At 46.1% G+C, this 25,464-nt stretch overlaps 1 protein-coding gene across 13 annotated transcripts in view; it reads right to left on the reverse strand.

Annotated features, from left to right (window-relative positions):
- MCC (MCC regulator of Wnt signaling pathway) overlaps positions 1 to 25,464 on the reverse strand; it is a 302,034-nt gene that overhangs the window by 42,133 nt on the left and 234,437 nt on the right. For all 13 annotated transcript variants that reach the window (XR_013378031.1, XR_013378032.1, XR_013378029.1 and 10 more), the window contains 4 exons: positions 24,093 to 24,233; positions 20,137 to 20,240; positions 16,879 to 17,062; positions 5,187 to 5,421 (listed from right to left, as the gene is read on the reverse strand). Coding sequence is in view for 9 of the 13 variants with exons in the window: in XM_077895338.1 (XP_077751464.1) it covers positions 5,187 to 5,421; positions 16,879 to 17,062; positions 20,137 to 20,240; positions 24,093 to 24,233 (664 nt within the window). In the remaining 4 variants the exon portion in view is untranslated. The remainder of the gene's footprint in view (positions 1 to 5,186; positions 5,422 to 16,878; positions 17,063 to 20,136; positions 20,241 to 24,092; positions 24,234 to 25,464) is intronic.

Here is a 25,464-nt window from a genome sequence, read left to right on the forward strand (position 1 = left end):
TAGTTCATTTTTGCTTTTGTTTCTCTTGCCTTCATGAATGTATCTTGCAAGAAGTTACTGTGGCCGAGTTCAAAAAGGGTGTTTGTTGCCTCTGTTCTCCTCTAGGATTTTGATGGAATCTTGTCTCACATTTAGATCTTTCATCCATTTTGAGTTTATCTTGAGTCTAGTTTCATTCTTCTGCATGTGGATGTCCAATTTTCCCAGCACCATTTATTGAAGAGACTGTCTTTCTTCCAGTGGATAGTCTTTCCTCCTTTGTCGAATATTAGTTGACCATAAAGTTGAGAGGGTCCACTTGTGGATTCTCTATTCTGTTCCATTGATCTCTGTGTCTGTTTTTGGGCCAGTGCCACACTGTCTTGATGACCACAGCTTTGTAGTACAACCTGAAATCTGGCATTGTGATGCCCCCAGCAATGGTTTTATTTTTTAATATTCCCCTGGTTATTCGGGGTCTTTTCTGATTCCACACAAATCTTAAGATTATTTGTTCCATCTCTCTGAAGAAAGTCCATGGTATTCTGATAGGGATTGCATTAAACGTGTAAATTGCCCTGGGTAACATTGACATTTTCACAATACTAATTCTTCCAATCCACGAGCATGGAATATTTTTCCATTTGAGGGAGGCATTACGAACATCTCTATACACGGACAGGAAACTGAGGCACGCAGAGGGAAATCCACCTGCCCACAATTACTGCATAAATTGTAAGCCAGGCTTTCTGGCTCTTAACCACTAAGCTATTATAGTCCCTCCCTCAAGGTGAGCCCATGCATGACTCTGGTCATGTGATTCTACCACTACATGACCAGATCAGTCTTTCCAGCTACCTCTGTGATCTTACTGAGAAAGATGATCTCTTAGGGGCACCTGGGTGGCTCAGCAGTTGAGCGTCTACCTTTGGCTCAGGTCATGATCCCAGGGTTCTGGGATCGAGTCCCGCGTTGGGCTCCCTGCATGGAGCCTGCTTCTTCCTCTGCCTGTGTCTCGGCCTCTCTCTCTCTGTGACTCTCATGAATAAATAAATAAAATATTTAAAAAGAATTCTTTCTGATTCACTGCCTTGAGAAGAATTCACCAAGGTCACAGATTCTAGTGAACTCTGAGCTGACCCTTTTGAGGTAGTAAGCCACAGGCCTGGTATGTTCTTCTGGATAAGCTAGGCCTGGAGTGTAGATGTTCTCACTCTCCAGTGTAGGGAAATACCTAGAGGGCACCCACTATGACTTGTAATATTCAGATCAGGGCCAGGGGACAGAGAGGAGGTGGCACTGGATATGTAGAAGGCAATGTGCTCAGTGACTACTCAAAAGCAGCACCCAGAACTTCCCTAAAGATGAAATATAAAACTAGAATGAAAGGTGTTTCCATATACTGAGGCCTTCTCATCTTTTGCCATCAGAAGCAGGATTCTGAAGGTTCTGGCAACACTGCATACTGAGCTAATGGGAACGTCACACCCAGAACATATAAATGCAAGCTTGAAAGAAGGTAAAATGAATCCATGGGTGCCAGAAATGAAGAAGGAACTCTGCCCAAGAAGAAAAGCAAGGTGGCCACAATACAGGCCAATAGAGTTCAGATCACTATGGAGGCCTGAGGGCCTGTGCTTTGAGCACCTGTGTTAAGGGCAGGGCAGAGAGCTTGAACAGAGACCCCCTACATGAACCAGGACTCTCAAAGTACTGCGTAGAGTAAAAGGCTAGAAGACTTCCTTTTTGGAGATGTGGTGAGGAAACTTAGCCCTCATGGTCTGGGTGGGAAAAGGGAGAAGAGCCTTTTGTAAGGAATCAGAGCCACAAAGCTGTCCTATGTAGATGTGAAACAGGAATCCTCAGCCAAGAATGTAAAAGAATGTAACTGGTCCTAAAACTCTGAAACCCATGGGTCCCCACAGATCCATGTACAGAAGTACTCTATAGGCATATCTAAAACCCAGGACCCGTGAGACCCTGTAGAAGACACAATCTCCACTGAAGATGGGCTGGTACATACCCTGCCCCCAAACCACACAAAGAGAAAATGGAAACAAATCATGTGAGATAGAATCAGCATTTGAGAGAATCAGAGAAAACAGATGGAACACTAGAAAATAAATATCTAAAACAAAGAGAGGAAGGAGGGTCACCATGGAAAGAGGATATTCCAAAAAGAAGAGTAGATTTGAAAAGGAATCAAGTAGGTCATCTAGGAATGAAAAGGTGTTTACTAAAGATCATGCATAAGAAGTGAAAAACCCAGAAAACCTGAGTTTCTCAGCAACCATATCCTAGAATGAAATGGTGAAACCCAACATAATCTGCTGCTGGTGGTTTTGGAATGGGTGCGCACATCCCCTTGAGCATAACGCATAGGGAAGGGAGGGAACTCTGATGTGTATCCTTTAAAAAACCTCAAAGGAAGGTAAAGAAGCCAGAAGATCAGCATTGGTTGCCTCTGGATCATATTATAGGTTATTTCTCTCCCAGCTTTTTATAATAACTGCTCTTCTATTTTTTAAATTTGAATTAGAGAGATACAGTGAGAGTGAGAGAGAGAAGAAAAAGGGGGGAGAAAGGAGAGATACTTAAAGCAAGCTCCACACAGTGCAGAGCTCAAAGCAGGGCTCGATCTCAGGACCCTGAGATCATGACCTGCGTCAAAATCAAGAGTCAGAAGCTGGGATCCCTGGGTGGCTCAGTGGTTGAGCGTCTGCCTTTGGCTCCTGGTATGATTCTAGAGTCCTAGATTGGACTCCCTGCAGGGAGCCTCCTTCTCCCTCTGCCCGTGTCTCTGCCTCTCTCTCTCTCTCTGCATGTCCTCTAATGAATAAATAAATAAAATCTTAAAAAAAAAAAAGAGTTGGAAGCTTAATCAACTGAGTCACCCAGGTACCCCATTTCTGCTCTTTTAGACTATTTCCATGAGGAAATGAGGTATACACATTTTATTTTCAAATAGCAAAGGGATTATTTTATTCCACCAAGAACGTCTTTCCTGGCCACAGTAACTGGAATTTATCACACACGTTGGCTTGAATATAAAAAGGAAATCCTTTAGTCTTTAGCCACATGAAACATGATGATTGGAACACAGAACAAGAGGGCAGCTTTACAGCTCAGGCCGCAGTGTGCAAAGGACCACAAACAGGGCTCCTTATTGGGGAAAAAGGCACTGTGATGATGGACCCAATGCCCAGCTCATGGGCAATGAGAGGAGAAATCAGCCAAGGTGGCATAAGGATTCCACAGAGGGAACAGAAGTCAGGGTCTGAGCTGAGTGGGTGGGACATGGTAAGCCAGCTCAGAAGCAAAAGGCTGATTCCTAATCTGCTGCCATCATCTGAAGTTTTTCTAGGACTCAGCCAGACTCAACATTGAGCAGCCACCAGGGACAGGAACATATTGAGCAAGTGACCCGAGTGCGTTGGGTTGACCACTGCTGTGGCTCCTCTTTCCTCTCCAGATGTGGGCTAACCAGAGAGGGGGTGCCAGTCTCTCCCAGAGACAGTGCTGGTTCCAACAGGAGACACCAGTTACCAGCTATTAATTCAGCACTTCCTTGACCACCTGGCCCAACAGACCTGCCTCTGGTCTCCTCAGCTGGGTTCTGTCCCTGAGAGCTCCTCCTTCATGTCTCAACACCTGGCAGCCAGAGACACTGCACAATCCAAGACTGAGCAAATCAGGCCTTTGTGCACAGGAGAGTGGGGTTTGGAGAGCAGGCTTGGGAACACGGCTCCCAGCTCTCCCTCCCCAAGCTAGCAGGCCGGGCTGCAGGAGCAGCCCTTCCAAGTGCCCACCTCTGCCACAGTCCTGCTGAGAGCTGCTCGCAGCCCTACAGGACCATGCTCCTGGCGAGTAGTTATTCTGTTTCCACTTCACCTGGGTACACAATACAATATACTCAGATCTCAACTTCCTGGAGTTCTTGCAGATGCCACAGGTTAAGGATGGTCCTCTGACACTGCCTTCACTTCACTTCACCCACCAGCCACGAGTAGTGGGGGGGGGTCCCCAGGCCACTTGCACTTCTCACCAACTCAGGGGCTTGCACAACTTACTCAGGACCAAAAGCTTGCTAGACTCAGGAAAGCATGTAACAAAGATGACAGTTTTACCACGGGGCATGCGCACAGGGGTGCCTGGAAGAGCGCTGAAAGCAGATCTTTTTTGAGCCTTGGTGTCCAGGGCTTTTACTTTCATGACTGGCCACAGCTGGTTAAATCACTGGCGACACAGAGAAACTCAATCTGAAGCGTTCCTCCCCTCCCTGGAGGTCAAGGTGCTCAAAGTCCAATCCTATAATCACACACTGGATCCTTCCAGTGACAACTCTTGTGCTGCTGCTTTCAGGGGTCCCACCAGGTGTGGCCTCATTACCACAATAAAGACACTGCTTTCACTCAGGAAATGACAAGGGTTTTGGAAGCTCTCAGCAGAAGTGGGGAACACTACCAGATATATTCTTCATCACACCACAGCTGTCTTCTAAGCAGGCACTCAGCAGAGTAGGGCCGAGGGCTCGGCAACCCCTGGCCAGAAACATGCAAGGTGTGTCTTGCTGAAGGGATGGGCACCAGCTTTCCCAAAGCTCCCCCTGCTTTACAGATGCCAACAGAGAACTGAGCAGGCTGGGTGAACAGCCCAGGGTCTTGTGAGGAAGCACCGATGTGAACAGCACTGGCATCCCTCACCAGAGGGTGTCATGATCCAGGCGGGCTCCATGAGGCACGGAAGGACAAGGGTGTCAGTAAACCGGGACTCTGCTCCAAGTTCTGCACCTGCCCTCGTCCTGTCCTCCCCTACTCCACGTGAATGTCAGCATTAACCCAAGAAGCACCATCAGCTGCTGGAGATTAGAGGTCCTTTTACAGAAACAGAGGCTGCTCCAGCCTGTAGGGATCTGATCTGAGAGTGTGGTGTCCCAAAGCTGAGCTGAGACACCCTGAGGCATTCTCCAGAGTGCAACTGACCCCCTCTGGGGTTGTGTCCAGTCCAGGGGACCCCAGATACACTGAAAGGCATCCTGTCTACAAATGCAGCTCTGGCTGTCCTCCAGGGGGAAGTGACTGAACCTGGACCAGGTTGATTTGCCATCTTTGCCGACCTGCTTTTGAGGGTCCTTTCCCCATCTCCTCCTGATGACATCACAGCACACGCACCCAGGGCTCCACTGTCCCCCCGCCCCGCCATGGTACCTTCATGGCCATCAGCTCTTGCATCAGCACAGCATTTTCCAGGTCCAGACGCTGGCTGTCCCCCCGGGGCTTAACGTCGTAGCTGAGGGGATCTATGTGGATACTCTCTAGCTCCAGCATGGTCAGCTTGACCGCCGCCCTGTCGTTCTTGAGCTGCTGGATGTAATCCTTCAGCCTCTGCTCATCTTCTTTAGTAAACTCGGTGTCACAGCTACTGGCTGTGGAGCTAGTTGTGCTGAGGAGACAGAAGAAAATAACCTATCACGTTTCCCAGCCGCAGCAAACATGTCTTCTTCCTGACTCTTCTCCATAGTCTATCTCCCCAATAGTGTTTGATGGTAATCCCCCCATCCCCGCACCTCCAAAAAAAGGGCATTCTTCATGGCATGGTACATTGATACCACATTTTAGGAGAGAAATAAGTCTGAAGAACAACAGAAATGCTTGGACCCTCCTTCAACACAACACATGGACTCTAAAAATGAATTCTAAGGAAATAATTCCATAGAAGCACCAAGATACAAAATGTTTCGTGGCATGGAGGATTTAGTTAATTATGGTACATTCCAAAAGATGGGACATTATATGGATATTACAGTAATAATTATGACATGGTGGAAGTATTTAAAGTGGAGAAATAGGATAAAAGTAGCATCTGATTAAAAAATAGGTGTACATGTAGACAGACTTAAAAAAGAGGATACATTAGGGAACAAAGTTGAATAACACAATACCTATGGTGTGATCTATAGATGTGTGTGTGTACATCTACCCACTGGTACACACACGTGTCTAGGACTGGGGCAGGAGCTGGAAGGTGCAGTGGGAAGAGGTGTACTGTGAAACAAACCCCCACCTATTGCTACTGTGACAACTTAGAAAGCAGGACTCCCCCACCTCCATGCCATTCCTTCTGTATCACGGCTGAATGTAACGTCCACCACAGGGACTGAGGCTCACCCAAGGGGCCCTTAGAGGCCCGTGCCCAATGGTGATAGCTGCTAGATCTGAGGAGTACCTAGCATGAACCCTGAGAACATGGCAGCCCATGAAAGTTTCTGTGGGACCCAGGCCATCATGCCAGGGGGACACCACAGGAAAACCAAGGCTCTGGCTCTTAAGAGGCTCTGGCTTTTTCCGGCAATGGGCAGTCTGCTCCCACTGGCTTGGAATGAGGCACTACACCCAATCAGTCCTCATGCATCTGAAACCAGTGTGGGTCTACAGTTTTTGTGGACCTATACCAGACCGGCCTATACTTGATATAGCCCTCGGGGCTCTGGCCTTGAAAGATGGGAGAAAAACAAGCAGGGGCTCATTTAACTCTCATCAAAACCGGCCAGGTTGGCATTATCAATACTGTCATTACAGATTTGGCGACTGAGGCTCAGAGACGTTAGGTAGCTTGCCTGGTCATGAGGCTGGACACTGGTACACCTGGACTTGGGCCACGGTCTTCTCATTCCTCAGCCCCACCCTTCCCAGATTCTCATTGCTAAAAGCTATGCCAGGAGCAAGGAGGAGCAAGGAGTGGTCTCCATTGGCTGCTGGCTGCCAGAGGCCCAGGCCTTCCCTCCTTCCCTCATCCTGGAAGGGGTAACAGGCCTGGGACTCCAATTCAGTAGATGCAATTGCCCCATCACCTAGGTGTGACCAAGGACCATTCCACTCTTATGTGTGATGCATTATCTAGAAGATAAGGGTTTTTGTGGAGACAAGGGTGAGGAGACGTGATGAGCTGGAGCTCTACCACTTAGCTGGCTGTGCACAGAAGGAAGACAATATCCTAGGACTTGGGTGATCGTTAAGTCAGAGAACGCCTGCTAGGACTGGAAGCTCCCGAGTACCACAGACTCTTTGGGGTTGCTCTCTCACCCCACCTTCTTTATGCCATCAGGACAGGTAGGATGTATCTTACAGAGGAAGGGTGCAAGATCAGCCTGACCAACATATACCTCCTTACAGGTGCTGATGGTTCATTTCATGTGGCCACTGGGCTGGGCTATAGTGTCCAGGTGCTTGGCCAAACACCCATCTAGATGTCACTGTGAAGGTATTTTTTTTAAAGATGTCATTAACATTTATTTATATTTTTTTAATTGATTGATTTGAAAGAAAGAGAGTGAGTGCGGTGGGATGGGCAGAGGAAGAGGGAGAGAGAATCTTGAACAGACTCCTTGCTGAGCACAGAGCCGAAATTGGGCTTGATCCCATGACCCAGAGATCAGATCATGACCTGGATGCTCAACCAACTGAGCCATCTAGGCACCCCTAGATTTGATTACATTTAAAACAGACTGAGTAAAGCAGACTACCTTCCATGATGTAGATGGGTCTCATCCAATCAGCCTTAAGAGAAAAGACTGAGGTCCCCCAAGAAAGTAATCCTGCCTCCAGACAGCCTTCAGAGTCAACACTGCTACATCAAGTCTTCCTTGGGTCTCCAGTGTGCCTGACTTGTAGATTTAGTACTTGCCAGTCCCCATAATCATATGAGCCAATTTCTTAAAATTAATCCATCTCTCTTTTCATATACATATAATAACCTTATTGGTCCTGTTTCTCTGAAGAACCCTAACATAGAGGTGCTACCTTTACCTGTAACCCAAGCATCTTCTTCACTTTGTAGATTTTTAAAAAAGATTTAATTTTATTATTTATTCATGAGAGACAGAGAGAGAGAGAGAGGCAGAGACACAGGCAGAGGGATAAGCAGGCTCCATGCATGGAGCCCAACGTGGGACTGGATCTCAGGTCCCCAGGATCAGGCCCTGGGCCAAAGGCAGCGCTAAATCGCTGAGCCACCTGGGCTGCCCTCCACTTTGTAGATTTACAGGTAGCATGACTCAATCTCCCTGTGCCCATTTCCTTATCTGTAAAATGTAAAGTGTTTAGAACAGTGAATAGCATATAGTAAGCACTCAATCAATGCAGCTATCATTCATGTAAGTAATCTTAGAGTACCACTATGGGGTACTCTTCTAGGAACTAGAAAAATCTCTTCTCTCATGGAACTCATATTCTAATATGGGAGACAAACAAGTAAGATACACCAAACCTCAGACAGTGAGAAGTACCATGGAGAAAAATGAAGTTATGGGGAGCACAACGAGAAGATGGGATTATTCTTTGCAACAGAGTTGTAGGGAGGGCCTGCATGATAAAGTTACATAAAGTAGACCTAAGGATAAAGTAGACCTAAAGAACATGAGAAACGGAGCTGTGTGGATATTTGGAGGAAGAGTGATCCAGGCAGAGGACACAGTGAATGCAAAGGCCCTGGGGCAGTGAGTGTGGCCAGCATATATGAGATTGTGGCTGAGCTGGAGGCAGTTCAGGGAGAGGGAAGAGGAGAGCTGGTCAGAGAGGAGGGTGTGTGTGTGGGAGAGGGGGGCACGGTGCCGAGTCATGTCAGGTTTATAAGGGCTGTGTCTTTTTCTCTAGAATTAGAATGGAAGCCACTAGAGGGTTTGTAACAGAGGGGTGATGTGATCTGCCTTACATCTTAATAGGATCCCTCTGGCCACTGGACTGAGGAGAGATGAAGGGAGGCAAGGGCAGAGGCAAGGAGACCAGTTCTGGGCTGTTGCAACAATCTCGGGAAGAGACAGTAGAAGCTGGAAGGGCAGGAATGAAGATAAAATTATTACTGTCAATCACCATCACTGTGTTTCCTTAAGTTGCATTTTAAAAAAGACAAGAAGGGAGAAGCAGCAACACCCTCTGGCTGGAACACTGCAGGTGCCAATTTCATAAAGAAATTAAGCAACTGGAGAGAAGCAAATGAGCTAACAGTAGCCCCAGCAGAGGGTGCTGGGGAAGCCAGGGGGACTTCTGAATGGGAGGGATTTCTCCCAGGGAGGAAACTGAGTTTCTCCCTCAGAATCTCTACACTCTGCAGTAAAGACCTACCTGCCCCCAGCCTGGTGCTAGGCATGCCTTGGACAAAATCATTCAAGTAGGACTCAGCACTCACCTTCATGGATCGTCAACACAGATATGGAGGGACAGACATCTAAATGTCCCACAGACAAATGAGCAATAAAATGAAAGCAAACTGAAGTGGTGGCAATGTTCTCACAACATTCCACAGGGCTGAGTGTGGAGCTGTGCTCACAGGGGTGGCATGTTTGGACAGCACGGTGCTGGGAAACATCAATACTTCTCTCCCAGTAAGCTGGGAGGAGGCTTCAGGTATGAAATCGTTTCCTGTGAAGCTGGGACTCTGGACCAGAGGTTCACTTTACAACCCTTGTCCTTCCTTATGTTAAAAATTATTTTGAAAAATTTTAAACATAGAGAAAAACACTGAGATTAACCAATTCCTATGACCTACCACCCAGATGAGTCTTTGGTCTTATTTTCTTTGGACTACTTTTTTTTTTTTTTTTTAAAGAAATAGAACACTTATACTTGAGGAATCCTTTGTTCTCTTTTACTTAAACAAGAAATTTCTAAATTCAAAGAGCACTAGAAGCTAGAGCTCTGTAATTATTCTGCATGCACTAAAACGATTCTATTTGGGCAGATTTTCCAGTTAGTGGGACTGGTGTACCCCAGTGGCAGTCAAAGAATAGTTGCTGGGCTAGCCATAGCAGCATCACCTGGGACTTGTTAGGAATGCACACTCTTAGGCCCACCCCCAAGACCCCTAGAAAGGGGAACTCTGGCAATGGAGCCCAGCAATCTACATTTTAATGTACCCTCTCTATCATTCTGAGGCATAGCCAAGTTTGAGAATAACTGGTCTACCCCTTAATTCAGGTGGGCATTTGCACGGTAGCCTGTGGGGTAACGGGACATGACTCCACCCAAATTCTCTAGGGAGAATCCATACACTCTTGGGCTGATCTGGTGGGCGCCAGTGATTATGAGCAGATCTCTGACATCAGATAGACCTGAGTAAATGTTCTTCCTCTGCCACTGCCTAGCTTTATGGTCCCAAGCAAATGATCCAACCTTCCCAGGCTGCGATAAAGTGAGAGTATGGACGGTTCCCATATCATCAGGCTGTTGGAAGGGAGATGATGGGTCCTGAAGCAGGCAGGTCCAGATAGTGCAGTAGTACTCATTCTAGGGGAGTTGGAGAAACAGCCGTGGCCACATCCTGCACCTCCCTGCACAGACTCAGGGACTTTTTTTAGGGATGACAGCCACCCAGCAGGTCATGCAGAATACCCTGGGGCTGAGGGAGAAGCAATACACCAAGCATTCCATGAGACCTGAGAAACCACCTAGAGTGGTCTAGGAAGTACCAAGACAGATGGGCAGAGGCTGACAGGCTTTGGGGTGTTCTGGATCCCCAATGGTTTAGGGCCTGATTCCTGGCCAGGTGGGGAAGGCCTAAATTTTCACCATCTCTACCATAGGTTTAGTTTTCAAAAAAGAAGAAAAGGAAAAAGATCTCCTGCCCTTGATGTACCCTCGTGGGAATCTGAAGCCCTCTAAAATGCTCTAGGAAGTTTGATTTCCAGATATGCACTGCATCGACATAGCCCCTCTGGCTTTGCTTCCTCCCTTCCGGGAGGCCAGTGGGAAAGTTAATAATTCTGCTTTGTGCTATAATGTTCCACTGTGGAATATGATTGTGTGACAGTGTGAAAGGCAGGGAAGCTGCCAGCCTCTCCCCTGCCTCCTGCAGACAAAAGCACTGAGAGTCTTCTGAGGGCATGCCACTGGCTTCTGGGCCCGGGTTAGGTCATCCATTAGCTCTCCCAGCTTGGAATGCTGGATGGTTCTGGCTGTCAAGGGGGAATGAATCACTGTCCACCAAGACCAGGTTACTCCTCATCTCCAGGCTGGGAGGCCTGTTCTCTGGGAGGTGTTTCAGGGAGGGCTGAAGGTAGAAAGCCCTAGCTCACCTCAGAATGGCAGAACAGCACATTTTTGCATTCTGCTCTGTTTTTCCAATAAGCAGGGCCAGGTCACATGGGTTTCTCCTTTCTGGGATGCTTTGCTGGAGCCCTGTCCTGCTGGCTTTGCTCCACATCTATGAGTTTGCCAGCAATCTTCTGGCATACTGCATGTGGGGTGCCTAGAGCCAGGGGAGTGTGAGTGCTAGCAGCCTAGGACACCCACCCTTCCACCTGCCCTGGCCACAATGGGACATGGAATCAGGTTTAGTTAAGCAGCTTTGGATTTCAAATATCCAGTCTCCTTTCCCCTTTCTTCATGTCCCAGCCTCATCCTCAAGACAACTCCCCATCCTGCTTTTTAGAAGAACCCGTTTTTCTTCAGCCTCCTCATCTTGCCATGGCAAAAAGCTAGAATGGCAATTCATTTCTTTGCCACAAAAACCAGAAATGGATTTTTCCCTACATTTTTATCAATGTCTTACCTGGTCCCCATTAAGATCTCATTTCCACCAAGGGGCAGCTCATTTTCAGAAGGGAAATGCCATTAGGCTGGTTTTCTGTTTTTGCTAAGCATTTTAAATTTATTTGAAGGAGGGGGTCAGCCACTCCTAAGTGCCCGGATTCCTCTGAGAAGATGGGCCTTGTCAACTGCCTACATCTTGTAGTGCTGTGTAGCAATGTACCTCCCCACCCTCTCTGACAACTCTTCATCTCAAAGGATTAAAAACCCCTAAACACAGTCCTAACCTTTTATGCCTATATTCTCTCAGATAGCTCTCAGAATTCTCTAGGTTAAGTGAAGAAAAATTATCTAACAAAATATAGGTATGGGAAAATCCAGTGCCAGATAACTGAAGTCCTCAAAACCTGTCTGGTTCAAGAAAGGTCCCAAGAACTTAGTTGAAAGTGGAAGTCAAAATGAGAAACAGATTCTATTTCTACAGCCATTTTTAAAGGTCTCCTGATAACAGTGTTGAAAATGAGACATCTCCAAACCCAATGTTAACCTTTTCCTCATTCAGTCACCAGTAACACACCAAGACAGACACTCTCTAAGCCTAACAGCTATACTGTGGCTAACAATTTCTCAGGCATTAGAAAAATCAAACATCATAATGATTTTCAATATCACTAATAATTAGGAGGCGGAAAGTATTAAATAGGGTATTTTTTGCCCAGAGATCAGCCAAATTGAAAAAACTGACACTATCCAGTTTTAGCAAGGGTGTGGAGGAAGAGGATGATAATTCGATCATGTATGGAGGGCTATTTGACAACGGAAACAATCATTTTTGAGCAGCAAATTGTTACTTCGAATTGGTCCCACAGAAATTTTTCAAGACACACTGGTGTGAGGTCAAGGATAGTGGCTCTCACTGAGGGGGGCACTTGACGGGATGAGCACTGGGTGTTACTCTGTATGTTGGCAAATTGAACACCAATAAAAAATAAATTTATTATTTAAAAAAAAAAAAGGACAGTGGCTCTAATGGTTAATAGTGGAAAAACTGGGTAGAAATGTCCAAAAAGAGGAAGCTGTTTAAAATACATGATGGAAAAAATAAAATAAAATACATGATGGACTGTCTTCCAATATGAGTGGGCAGCTACTGACACATATGAATACTGCATGGAAAAAAAAATGTAATGCTAAGGGGAAAAGGAGGTTTTAGGAGTCCACATAGTAGGATTCTTAGGAGACTAAAAATTTGATATAATCATGTTTTTAAAGATGCCTGCCATTGGCCTGCCAGATTCACACCTTCCATCTTCTTCTGGGACCTAACCCCTCTCCTCTCCATCTGTGTGGCTTCTGTGGGGGCTGTCATGGCCACAGATGACAGGGGTAGGGCTTGAACCTAGCTGGCAAGATGTCCCTTATTTGAATTTTTTTTTTACTTGACACCAGTGAAACCAGTCAGCCTTGGGTACAAATGCAGGTGTTATGCTGGCTTTCTGTCATCTGGGGAGCCTGCCCGCAGCAGGGAGATGAGAGCCACACGTGGGGAGTGCACAGGCTGGATGTGGCCTGGCCTGGCTATGCTCAGGTGCCTGCTTCCAAGACTGCTCGGGCTTCCTGTAGCTCTCTGCCTCCAGCTGGGTATCCAGCTCCTGTGTGTGGAATATCCTTCCAGCACAGCCCTTTTCTGTTTAAGCTATTAGAGTATCATTCTGTCATTTCCAGCCAAGGATCTTAACAAAGGAAAAAATGGGCAGGTAAATCTGTGGAAATATACCCTGATATTTGCAGTGTTCTTTCCAGTGAGGGTCCTAGCATGGAGAATTTGATATAATGCTTAGATTTTCATTATTTAGTTTTAAAATGATCATGTAATTCTTTTGAAATCAAGAAGTCTTAAAAAAAAAAAAAAAAAAAAGCCTTTCAGGTCTCTACCTAGTTTTCATAGAGCCTAAAAGATAAATGACAAGGACATTTGAGCAGCAGGCCCGAGCACCATGCTGTCATGTTGGAGAATGCATCTGAGCTGTACTTTAGAATTTACTAGTGCTTCTATAAGCATTAGTCCCAAGGGCCTTGGATGGACTCTCCTGATACTTGGGATGAGAAAGCAACTCCCTTCTTCAGAGGGACATGAAAATATGAAGATTACGGTTACAACAGCCACATCTGGTCTCTCACTCCCAGAAGCTTGCTGATGGTGGTCCTATTAGAATAGGACGGCCATTCTAATCTCATCCATCCTTCCACTGTCATCAGCCCTCCCTTCTGCTCCAGTGAGACTCCACCTAAGAAGACTTAGTCACCAGCCTAGAAGGTGAAAAGTGAGCATCTTGAGTGCCATTGCCCTTAATCCAGTTTGGGGGTCAGCCAGGTAGAACCCTGACTCCTGGAAAGTGCCCAGCAGCTCACCTGCTAGGCTGCAATCACCAGACTCCCACAGCTCACCGTGATCCCCACCCAACAGCAGGGCAAAGGCACGGGCTCTAGTCCCCATTAGGGCAGTCCTGCTGAGGCTTATCTTGTCTTTGGCCACGTGTCCTTTTGTAGATTTAGATCAATGATAGTGCTTCCATGGAATGAACTGAAATTGATTAAGGATTCCCTATTCCCACCTCAGCAATTTAGTCCATGGGCTCCTCTGTTGTGAGATGCTAATAAAGCTATCCAAGCCATCAACATTACCTAGTTACTCTGTCCATTAAGACACTTATAACCCCTGAGGAGGCTGTGGCTGTGTTTTTCAAAAGAGAAACATCAGTGTCTCTGGGCTCCTGTCAACAGTCAGCTGATAGGCTGGCTACCATTTTTTTCTTAAATTTTTATTTATTTATGATAGTCACACAGATAGAGAGGCAGAGACACAGGCAGAGGGAGAAGCAGGCTCCACGCACCGGGAGCCCGACGTGGGATTCGATCCCGTCTCCAGGATCGCGCCCTGGGCCAAAGGCAGGCGCTAAACCGCTGCGCCACCCACGGATCCCCTACCATTTTTATTCTCCTTGCTGGTAACTGCTCTTCTGCTGCTCCTTTCCCCAAACCACGACCCTCCTGTCATCAGGAGCTGTCCATCTGCTGCCAGGAAGACATCTGGAAACCGGACATTCAGCATTCCTTTCCTGAGACCTTGAGGAATAGCTGACTGTCACCTCTGATTGGAATTCTCTGTGCCAGTTGGTGACGGTGGGAGGAATGGAGCCCTGTAAAGCTCCAACACAGAAAACTCCATTTCTCTCTCCCATAAACTTGACATGGGGGAATATCTAAGCTGGAATGGCAAGATTTCCATACAAAATTAGTCATTATAATCATTAAAAGGGTTAGTGGTTTGGGACTTTTTTTCAGAGCTCACATGTCACATAAAGTAGTCTGGTTGTGTCAGGACCAAAAAATGTGGAGTGCCACACGAATGGCCTGTGTGTGGTTCTTTTGTGCCCACCCTGGCTGCTCTGACTTGGGTGGAAGTGTGAAAGTGAATTTTTAAGGACAACTGAGTGAAATGTGAGCAAAAGTCCTCTGTACTTGGATTGGAAGACGTATTTGAGATTGACATTAATTCAAGGGGGCCCATTCTTTCATGAGGTCATCCTTGAAAATAAAGACCATGTCTTAAATTGATCTCAAGCTGTATTAATATATCACCAAAAATTAAATTCCTCTAAGAAAATGGTCTCAGAATCAAGGCTCATCTATATGTTAAAGTATTTCTAACAAATGTTCAAGACCAGAATCTCCACTAAATGGATGGTGAGAGTTCTTATTTTTGACAGACTCCAAACTTGTCTCTGATTTGGATTAAAACAAAATTATTTTGGGGATGGGGAGGTGTGAGCAAAAAGATCCATAACACGCTCCTTATAAGCTACTGAAACAGCATATATTCCCTGTCAACTTGCTTCTCATGTTAACCAGTTCAACAGAACAGTATCTCTGATAGCACGAGGACTGCGTTTCTACTCTAAATGAACAAGGAAATTATAGATCATACACATCTGGAAAAGTCATTAAGAAGAGCCTCTGCTTTCTGTGGTTAAGCAGAAGAATGTGGTTTTAAAAAGAAAATAAATTATGATCGGTGTTTCACTGAAGAGGACGACTGGTGCATGGGAATCAAAAGGAAATAACTCCCTTGACTTTGTGAGCACTTGGCCAACTATGTTATTGGGAATGGCCCCTCTCCTGAGGCCCCAGGTCCAGGACAGGTAAATGGATGCATTTAGGCAGATGGCTGGGTCCTGCCAGCAGGAAGAGAGATGGGAACATTATGTTGCCTTCAGGCACCAAGGAAACATCAGTATTTCCCCATTGGCTCTTAAGATTTAATCCGGCCTTACGTGGGTCTTGCCACTTGATCTGCAAGTAGACAACTGTTTTTTTAACATCATGATATCCAACTTGGTATAGTAGAGAGAGTAATGTGCTTGGTGCCAAAGTCCTGAGTCTCAGTCCTGATTTCCCTGTATTACCCAAGAGACCTTACTAGCCAAGCCACTTACAGACTTCTGAGCCAATGCTTTCTCCCCTGTGCAAATGGGGTAAGTCACCCTTCCTGTCTTTTATGACTGGGCTACCATAGGAGAATCTTCAACAAAGTACTTTCTAGACTGAGAATTGACATATGAAGGGAAGGCATTCATGGTTTTAGGGCTTCGATGGTAAGAAATAGGAAGGTCACTAGAAAAGCCTTCATTCTGAACCCCTACTCCCTTCTGAAAGAATCCAACAGCTTCAGCAAATTATGCTTAGCAAGATCTTCACTACTTTCTTCCCCATGTTTTTCATGTACCCACTTCAGATTCACAGACACAGAACTTGAACTCCGGTTCATCACTGAGTGTCTGCTAAGTACCTGCTATGAATTTGGTATCACTCTGCAAAGCACAAGAGGCAGGAAAAGAAGAGGGTATTGTCCAAGCACAGCTTACAAAGGACAGAGGCTGGAGAAGAAGAGGGGAGACAACGGAGCCTGGGAACAGGATGCAGCGTGGGTCATGGGTACGTAGGGATCGTTGGCAGGAAATGGGCCTTAAGCTCCCCCAAATACTCTTGGAAATCAAGGACTATGTAGAAATGGAGAATAAAATGAAATGGGAGAGAGCATCAGACAGAAAGGTAGGTTTGGGTTCCACCTTCAGGTTCCACTTTCTTGAGCAATCTCCCCTTCTCTGGACTGTGGTTCCCGCCCTGCCACAGAAGGCCCTGTCCGGCTCTCCCAGGCCGATTCCCTGACTCCTTGGAGCAAGCTGCAAGCACAGGAGGAGCTCGGTCCTCATCCAAGCCTCACAGTCTCTGACAGCTGGGTCACCACACGCCGAGCCTAGTGAGCAGATCACACATGGATGCACGACCACCTCACAGCAGAAGGGCCGAGAATTACCTGGTGTGGCTGTTGGAGGAGAGGCTTTCCCAGGGCTGCACGCTGCAGCCAGCCACGGCAAAGGCGCCCCCACAGCTGCCATCCAGCTTCGTGAGCAGGGCCTTGGCAGCATTCTCAGCGGTCTTCCGACAGTCGTGCGCGCACTTGAGCATCTGAGTGATGTTTTCATCCCCTGACTGGTCTCCTACATTGCAAAGAAACCAAAGGATGAATCCACACAAACCTACATGGGACAAGTGTGACAGCGAGTTTGGCTCATCGGTTCCTAGTTGCTCAGGGCAGAGGTGGCCTGGGGGAGAGAAACTACTGGTGGGTGGCCAACAAAGAGATACAGTGCTGGGCTGGGCGCCCTCACACAGAAACTGTTCTTAGCAAGGCCCGTCTGCTCTGAGCTCACTGTCCTCATCAATGAAGGACTGGCTAACATAATCTCTGAGGTCTGTCTCTAGCTCTAACATGCTATGATTTTCTCATTATCCAGGTTCCTTACTTCTCCCACTCAGTTGCCACTACCACAGGGCCATTTTTTTCCTGTGTTGGCATGTCCTGGTGAATGAGGCCCAAACTATGCCTCCATATGACCAGGGCTTTGCTTAGAGCTTTGTGTAGGCAAGAGAAACAAACCTAATAGCTAAAACGAGAACTTTCGATTGGCAGTGTATTCTCTGTACCAGTGCTAACCCCCGACTTTTCTCTCTCTGCTCAGGCACTGGCAAGCCCAAATGTGCCCAGGAGTCAGGTCACTGGGCTGGGGCAAGACCTGAGGAGTGGTGGGCCAGAGAGTGAATTCCCTGCCTAAAACGTTCTCATTCTTGTGGTGGCCAAATAAATCACCAGTCTGCAACCTCTTCCGCCTAATCCCTAGCCTTCCAAGTATTTTCAAATGAAACTATATGCCAAAGCATAAGATACAAAAGTGGTAAATGCAGAACCAGTTGAAATGAACAGGGGTGGGGTGAGGGGTCACACGTTCAGTTTCCCCACCATCCTCCAAGCCCATGACTAGGGCCCAACTCAAAGACATTCCTCCAGCTTTCCAGGGCACAGTTTCAAAACCACTGGTCTCAGGGCAGAGGTGGCCTGGGGAGAGATTTTTCAAATCATCTAGAATGAATGTAATGAGTGCCTATGTAGTCAACAAGAGACAGAAAAAAGCACCATGGCTGGTACTGTGGGTAAGTGTCCTGAGCTAGTACTTGGTCTGCCGTGCAACTATATGGCCCACTGGAGCAGAATGGCAAGTCAACTGCTGCTGTCAGCAGAGTGGAAGGGCAATTTAATAGAGAACTGCTCAAGGTAAGCCAGCTCACAGCTTTACTGAGTGAGGAAGAGCTATGGGTGCATATGTCCTGTAGGCTTCCTTGGACACCCCCTTCTTGGCCATTTCCCTGACAACTTTCATGTGTTTCTTCTTTCCACAAATGAGATATTTTACATATATCTCACTAACTGACTGCTCTTTGAATTCTGTTCTGAAGTAGGCATGACATTACTGACTGGCTCATTTTATAAATATATCATGAGCTACCCGGGGTTATGTTAATACAAAGCATTTCGTTATTGATTTTAAGCATTTTAAATGCAGATTTATGTAAGCCCTTCCAGCTCCTACCAAGTAACTGTGCCAAGCAGAGACAAGCCTAATAAAAGGTACTTTTCCAGGACAGAATGGTTTAAAGACATCTGGTGATACAAACTGGAAATAAGAGGATTGATTTTTCTTCCCTTTAATTGATCGTTTTCCTTAATACACATATTAAAAAAAAAAAAAAAACTTGACAGCAGGCCAAGATCATTTTAGGATCTGTTTAATATGAGGTATAAAGTTTTATGGTTTAGTGAAAAGACCCTGAAAAATGAGGTTTCTAATGGAAATGCTGGCAGAGTTTCTACTTCTGGGCTGGGATGTTAATGCTATTAGAAAAAAAAAAAGAAAGAAAGAAAAAAGAAGAGAGAAGAGGGTGGTCACCCATACAAATGAAGGTCTGCTCCCTTGCCTCATAACTTGGATATGAAGTAGGAAATTAGTGTCCAGGATACTTCCTTTCCTTCAGATTTGCTTCAGATTCCTGTACAGGTCAAAACTGAAGGAGGAGAAGCATGTAAGTGTTCAGTGCACAAGCTAGACCCCAAGTGAGGGGGAGGAGCTGATGAGAACACCTGGGTGGGGGTGGGGACGCACCCTGGGAGGGCCCTGACATGACCTTCCTTGCGAAGGTGTGTCCTAGAAGAGCAGCCAGAGTGGAGGCTACCAGCCCTCGCTGAGAAGCCTGTCCCTGACACATGGCCTGGTTCCTGTGGCCGAGGACTCCTGGTTTGCCCACACCACCCACGTTTGGCTCTGAAGTTAAACAGTTTTCTATTTACCTGACGTTGCTTCTGTAAGGAAGCTGCTGCTAGAAAGTGGAGGCTGAGGTAGCATCCAGGCCTTGGCACTGAGCCATGACAACCTGTCTCCCTTGGTGTTTCTTCCCTCTCTACTTTTTCTACTGTGTCCTCTTCACATCACTGTAAGGCCCAGAGCCACCATCACAGGCCAAATTATAGCAAATGTTGCTAAACCAGGATGACACACTTGTGTCTTTTTCAATGACACACCTCTTCCAGTTACTCCAAATGGAGGGGTGGTTGTAGGGGGCCATACAGATCTGGAGGTGCAGACAGGCCAAAGTGATACATGGCCCTGGGGCCGGGGAGGCGAGTGGGTCTGCTGACACTTCTGATCCCCAACAGGTCAGAGCTCTAGGCTCTGGGGGCAGCCCTCTGAAGGGGACAACGGGGCGTGAAACCATTTCCTCTGTGTCCACAAGGCACCTGGAGACGAGGGAAACGGAACCCATGCTTCCAAACTACCCAAAAGGACAGATGTGGGGCAAAAGAGAAGAGGCGAGACACAGCAAAGGGACCCTCAACATTTAGCATCACAGAGAGAGGATGTGGGAAAGTAGGTCTCTTTCATCACCAACTGTGGGCCTCCTGCTCTATCTGGTCCTACTGTTGGCTGGGGAGAATATGTTTCCTGAGAGGGCTTGTTTGTTTTAACGGGTCTGTAATTCTGTTTCCACTCCAGTTCTGCTGCATTCAACATTAACAATTTACTCACTTGGTCATGAGGAAAAAATGAGAAACACACTTGACAAGCAAATTTCATGTTGCTGGGAGGTGTTCTGATGCCAGCAGTGAAATAGGGGCGCCGTGGAGCAAAGGAGACAGGGGACGAGAAGGAAGAGGGAGGGCGGGCCCCGGGGCCACACTTACCAGTGGAGGACCCCACGCCAGCTGCCCGGAACTGCCCCAGGATGAGGCTCTGCTCGCTCTCCGCCAGGGCCAGCAGCAGTTCGTAGGCTTCTATGCACTGCTCACTGAAACAGAAGCACACAGCATCCTCGACTCTGGGAGGGGACAGTAGGCCTCTTCAGTGCAGCACTGTCCCCTGAGGGGGAAGCAGCTCCAGACCTGCTTCTCAGCCGTGCTGTCCATGTAAGGAGGAAATGCCCACAAATATTCCCGCACAAAGCCCAGGGCTTGCTCTGCTATGCTGCCTCCCACCCCCTGCAATTCACTTAATTTAAACTTTTACTTTCAACTAAGATTTAGGGGTGCCTGGGTGGCTCAGTCCTAGTCAAGTGTTCAACTCTTGATTTCAGCTCAGGTAGTGATCTCAGGGTGGTGAGATCAAGCCCTATGTGGAGTCTGCTTGGGATTCTCATTCTCTCTCTCTCCCCCCACCCCCCGCCACTTGTCACCCCCACTAATGCGTACGCATGCCTCTCACTCTCTAAAAATAAATAAACTAGGATCTAGAAAAATACCAGAGAAGCAATAAAAGTGGGAGAATTAAGTTTAATGCTTCTTTAACGATCGGCTAAAAAGGAAATGTAATATGCCTATGGTAGCCAGCCTCCAAGATGGCCCCCACTGATCCCATATGCTGGTATCCACACCCTTGTGTTATCTCCTGCACTATACCAGAGTTGGTCTATGTGACTAAGAGGATATAGGATGTCATTTTCAAGACTAGGTTATAAAAAAGCATGGTGACTTCCATCTTGGTCACTCTCTCTCCCTTCACTTTCTGTCTTGGATCATTCTCACTAGAGAAAGCCAGTGGTCATGTCTTGAAGCCTCTTGGGCAGCCCCATGGAGAGACCCATGTGGTGAAGAACTAGGCTTCCAGCCTGGTGAGTGAAGAACTGAGGAACTCCACCAAACAGGCTATGTGAATGAGCCTTCTTAGAAACAGATCTGCCAGCTCCAGTTAAGGTTTCAGATGACACAGCTTGAGCAGGACCTCCTAAGAGACTCTGAGCTAGAACACTACTGAGCTAAATCACTCTCCCCACTTCCTGACCCTAGAAACTGAGGCACAAGAAATAGTTACACAGTAATGGGAAGATAGGTAGGGTAGGTAGGAAGGAAGGAAGGAAGGAAGGAAGGAAGGAAGGAAGGAAGGAAAAGAGAGAGAGAGAGAGAGGCACACAATTTTGACCTAGATCTTCAGTAACCAGCTAGCCACATATGGCTATTTTAATTAAAAAGAATTTAAGTTACGGGGCGCCTGGTTAAGTGTCTGCCTTTGGCACAGGTCATGATCCCAGAGTCCTGGGATCAAGCCCACATCAGGCTCTCTGCTCAGCAGGGAGTCTGCTTCTTCCCTTCCCTCTCCCTCTGCCTCTCCCCCACCCCTTCTCTCTTGCTCTCTCTCAAATAAATAAAATATTTGGGGATCCTTGGGTGGCTAGTGGCTTAGTACCTGCCTTTGGCCCAGGGCGTGATATTGGAATCCCGGGATGGAGTCCCACATCGGGATCCCCGCAGGGAGCCTGCTTCTCGCTCTGCCTGTCTCTGCTTCTCTCTCTCTCTCTCTCTGTCTCTCATAAATAAATAAATAAAATCTTTTTAAAAATCTTTAAAAAAAATAAGAATTTAAGTTAAGTAAAAAGAAAAATTCAGTTCCTTTGTTGCCACAGCCATATATCCTATGTTTAAGAGCCACACGTGGCTAGCAGTTACCATACTGGACATCACAGATAACAGGTCCATCATCACAGAAAGTTCTATTAGATGCTTGTAAAATTGCCCCTTGAAACATTTACGAAATCTCTGACAAATTTAGATTTCTAGGAGGAAGAAATTAGTCTCTCGGCCTTTCTCTTCATGCCTGTCATCACTGGGCACACCAGGTCCAGGACCAGAGATGGACCCCTTCCTAATGGCCATACATGACTCACACAGATCCATGTCTGCACAGGAAGTGGAGCATGTGCACCATGCCCGAGTAGTCCTGGACAAGACGCCTGCAGTGCAGAAACTTCCCTGCTAAGCAAATAACTGATTAGCTTCTCTAAGCTAAGCTGAGGAAATGTTGCTTTACTCAACATTTAGTCAACAGACCATCTGTTTTTCAATCATCTCACTTCCATCTTCTTCCACTAAAAGATAAGGAGGATCACCCATTCATTAGCTCTGGGTGCTGGCAGCTCCTCCTTTCAAGGGTAGTTCATCTTTCAGGTTAGAGATGCTGCAACACTGCTTCATCCACACAGATCAAAGGCAGACTGTTGCTGCAGAACAGCCTGTTTCCGGGATTTATCATAGGTAGATTACCTGCCTGCTTTGGTGTGTCTGTAAACTAGCATGATGTGCTCTAGCTTTGGTCTCACAGATTTTGCTTTTTTTAAGTAGGCTCCACACCCAGCGTAGAGCCTAACATGGGGCTTGAACTCATGACTCTGAGGTCAAGACATGAGATGACATCAAGAGTCGGAGGCTTAACTGAGCCACCCAGGCTCCCTTGGTCTCATAGGTTTTGGGGTTTGATTTTGTTTTTTGAAGAAAAAAAGTTTCTTAAAACATACTGATCTTTTCAGAGGATACTAAGAGTAAGGTACCGCCCCTACTCTGGAATCTTGGAAATATGCCTAAGTAGTGCCACTAATAAAATAAACCCCTGAAAACAATAATGCATAGCTTTATAGCTATTAAACAAATAGTAACTTAAAAACAGATAGGTTCCAAAGCTGATGAGGCTGAAAAGAAGTGGTACATTCATACACCACTTGCTCATTGATGAATGAACTGCAGTCATTCATTATTTTTTTAAGAAATTTTATTTATTTATTATTAAGACACACAAAGAGAAAGGCAGAGACATAGGTAGAGGGAGAAGCAGGCTCCCTGTGGGGAGCCTGATGCAGGACTGTATCCCAGGACCTTGGGATCACACCCTGAGCCAGAGGCAGACACTCAACCACTGCGCCACCCAGGAGTCCTGAACTGCAGTCATTTAAACTGGCTTGTTTTTATGGGAAAAAAATTGGAAGCATACCAGAGGAGCCACAAAAATATTCATATCTTTTGATCTATAATTCCTGCCTTGGGGATTTTATCCCACAGAAAATATTCAAAAGAATGACGGTATTATCTGTATTAATTATTCCCCATAAAATTGTTTTTTATATTCAAAGTCCACAAAAATCTGAATATCTTTTAGAGAAATGAGTAAATAAAATAAGAATATATAAACTAGATGCAGGGGATACAGTCATTCAAAATGCATGCAGACAATTAAGCAACATTACAAAACTTCCATAAATTGAGGAAATAGAATATCCTATACTTATAATAATGTAAAACATATATGAAAATAAATAAAGACTTATAATAGCAACAAATGGATATATAAATATGAAAATAAATATATTGAATGATATTACTTGAATGGAATAATACTTAGGTTGAACATGCCAGTAGAAACATACCAGTTTTCCAACACCATACTCATTGCTCTTATTTTCTTTTCTTTTCTTTTTTTTTAAATATTTTTTTTTCTTTATTTATTTATGATAGTCACACACAGAGAGAGAGAGAGAGAGAGAGAGGCAGAGACATAGGCAGAGGGAGAAGCAGGCTCCATGCACCGGGAGCCCGACGTGGGATTCGATCCTGGGTCTCCAGGATCGCGCCCTGGTCCAAAGGCAAGCGCCAAACTGCTGTGCCACCCAGGGATCCCTGCTCTTATTTTCTTAATCATCACAAGGTGCTAATGGATTTTTCAGTATGTATCACATTAGTATTTGCTGGTCCAACTTTCCATATGTGTTCTAAAAGACTGGTTTCTACTTTATGCAGGTTACCGTGGATGCATTTCTAAATTAAAATGCTCCCCATTCCACACGCACACGCACATACACAGGCAGCCTGCATTTCCCTACCTGTACTGCAGGGCCAGCCTCAGTGCTGTGGCATTGGATTCATACTTTCCTACCAGCATGCTCATCCTTTCGGCGTTGCTTTTGCATTCTTCCAGGGTTATGGTCAGGAGGTCATTTTGGGATTTGAGATGTTCGATGCGGCTACAAAGAAAGAAAAATCCCTTTTATGATTTCACATTAGGATTACAATTCATTTGCCAATATTTGAGTGGTCTAATCTAGATCCAGGCTAGACACGCATGTTAGGAGGTGAGCTTGTCAGAGGTTTTAGCAAATGTAACTGATGTGAGTAATAAAGGAAGCAACTTTAAGTACAAGAATCACTAAATTCTGTGTGAATTAGAAATACACACAAGCCCCCTGTTACTTCCCACCCAGCCAGCAACACACCATGTGCCAGTTACGTGTGAGGTGCTGAGGATCCACCAGGGAAAGAAGTCAATCATGTTTCCTCAGGCTCTTAAGAGAGGCATGACAGGTGCACTTCAATAAACCACCCTCCACAGGGACAAAAAAAAAAAAAAGGCAGTACCACAGCAATAGCTACTATGTGTTAAACCCTTGCTCAATAACCTGCCATCACCCTTTAAATTAAGTATTATTATCCCCATTCTCAGAGGAGCAAACAGAGGCACGGAAAGGTTAAGTGCCTTGCCCTGGGATTTGAACTAGGCAGTTTGACCTCAGATCCTCTTCTCTTAACCACTTACTACAGAGCAGAAAATGAATCAGGGAGTAAGAAACTGTCCCTAAGGGCCCTTGAATGGGCAACAGACCAGAAACTGTGGATTGTGTTCAAAACTCCTTCCAGGTTGTACAGTGCCATAACTGCTGACTACTGGTAGGACAAGCAGTGGGACTGGACCCACTTCATGCTTTATAGGAATCAGAACTACAAATTCAGAGCATATGAGTTTTTGGCAAAGTCAGCAAAACATAAGCCTTCCGCTTCTCTGTTTTCTGTCCTGAGACAGAGGCTCTGGATGCAATGATTCATTTCTCATGGACACATCCATTGATAGTACTCCGACCACCAAGTCTTAAAGACACACAGGGTTTCACACATATAAAATGCAAGTGACTCTTGAAATGGTAAGGGTCTTGGAAGCCATTTGCCTTGATTGATTGGTCCGAGGACCAATCATCGGACCACATATCTTAGAGCAGAATGTGGAGACACCAACATGAGAGAGGTCTCGTGGGTGTATAACGAAGACCACTGTGAGGTTTTGGCAACTCCAGGCTTAACTCAATGTAAGGCGTTACAAGAACATACTGTTCTGTTCTTGTTGACATTAAGATTTCTTGAAACAGTCCCCACTCTCATTTACTCCAACTTGCTCCAGTGTACATTCGGTCCTCACTAAGTAGG

This window comes from Canis aureus, chromosome 4, assembly GCF_053574225.1.
Source record: "Canis aureus isolate CA01 chromosome 4, VMU_Caureus_v.1.0, whole genome shotgun sequence".
Lineage (NCBI taxonomy): Eukaryota > Metazoa > Chordata > Mammalia > Carnivora > Canidae > Canis > Canis aureus.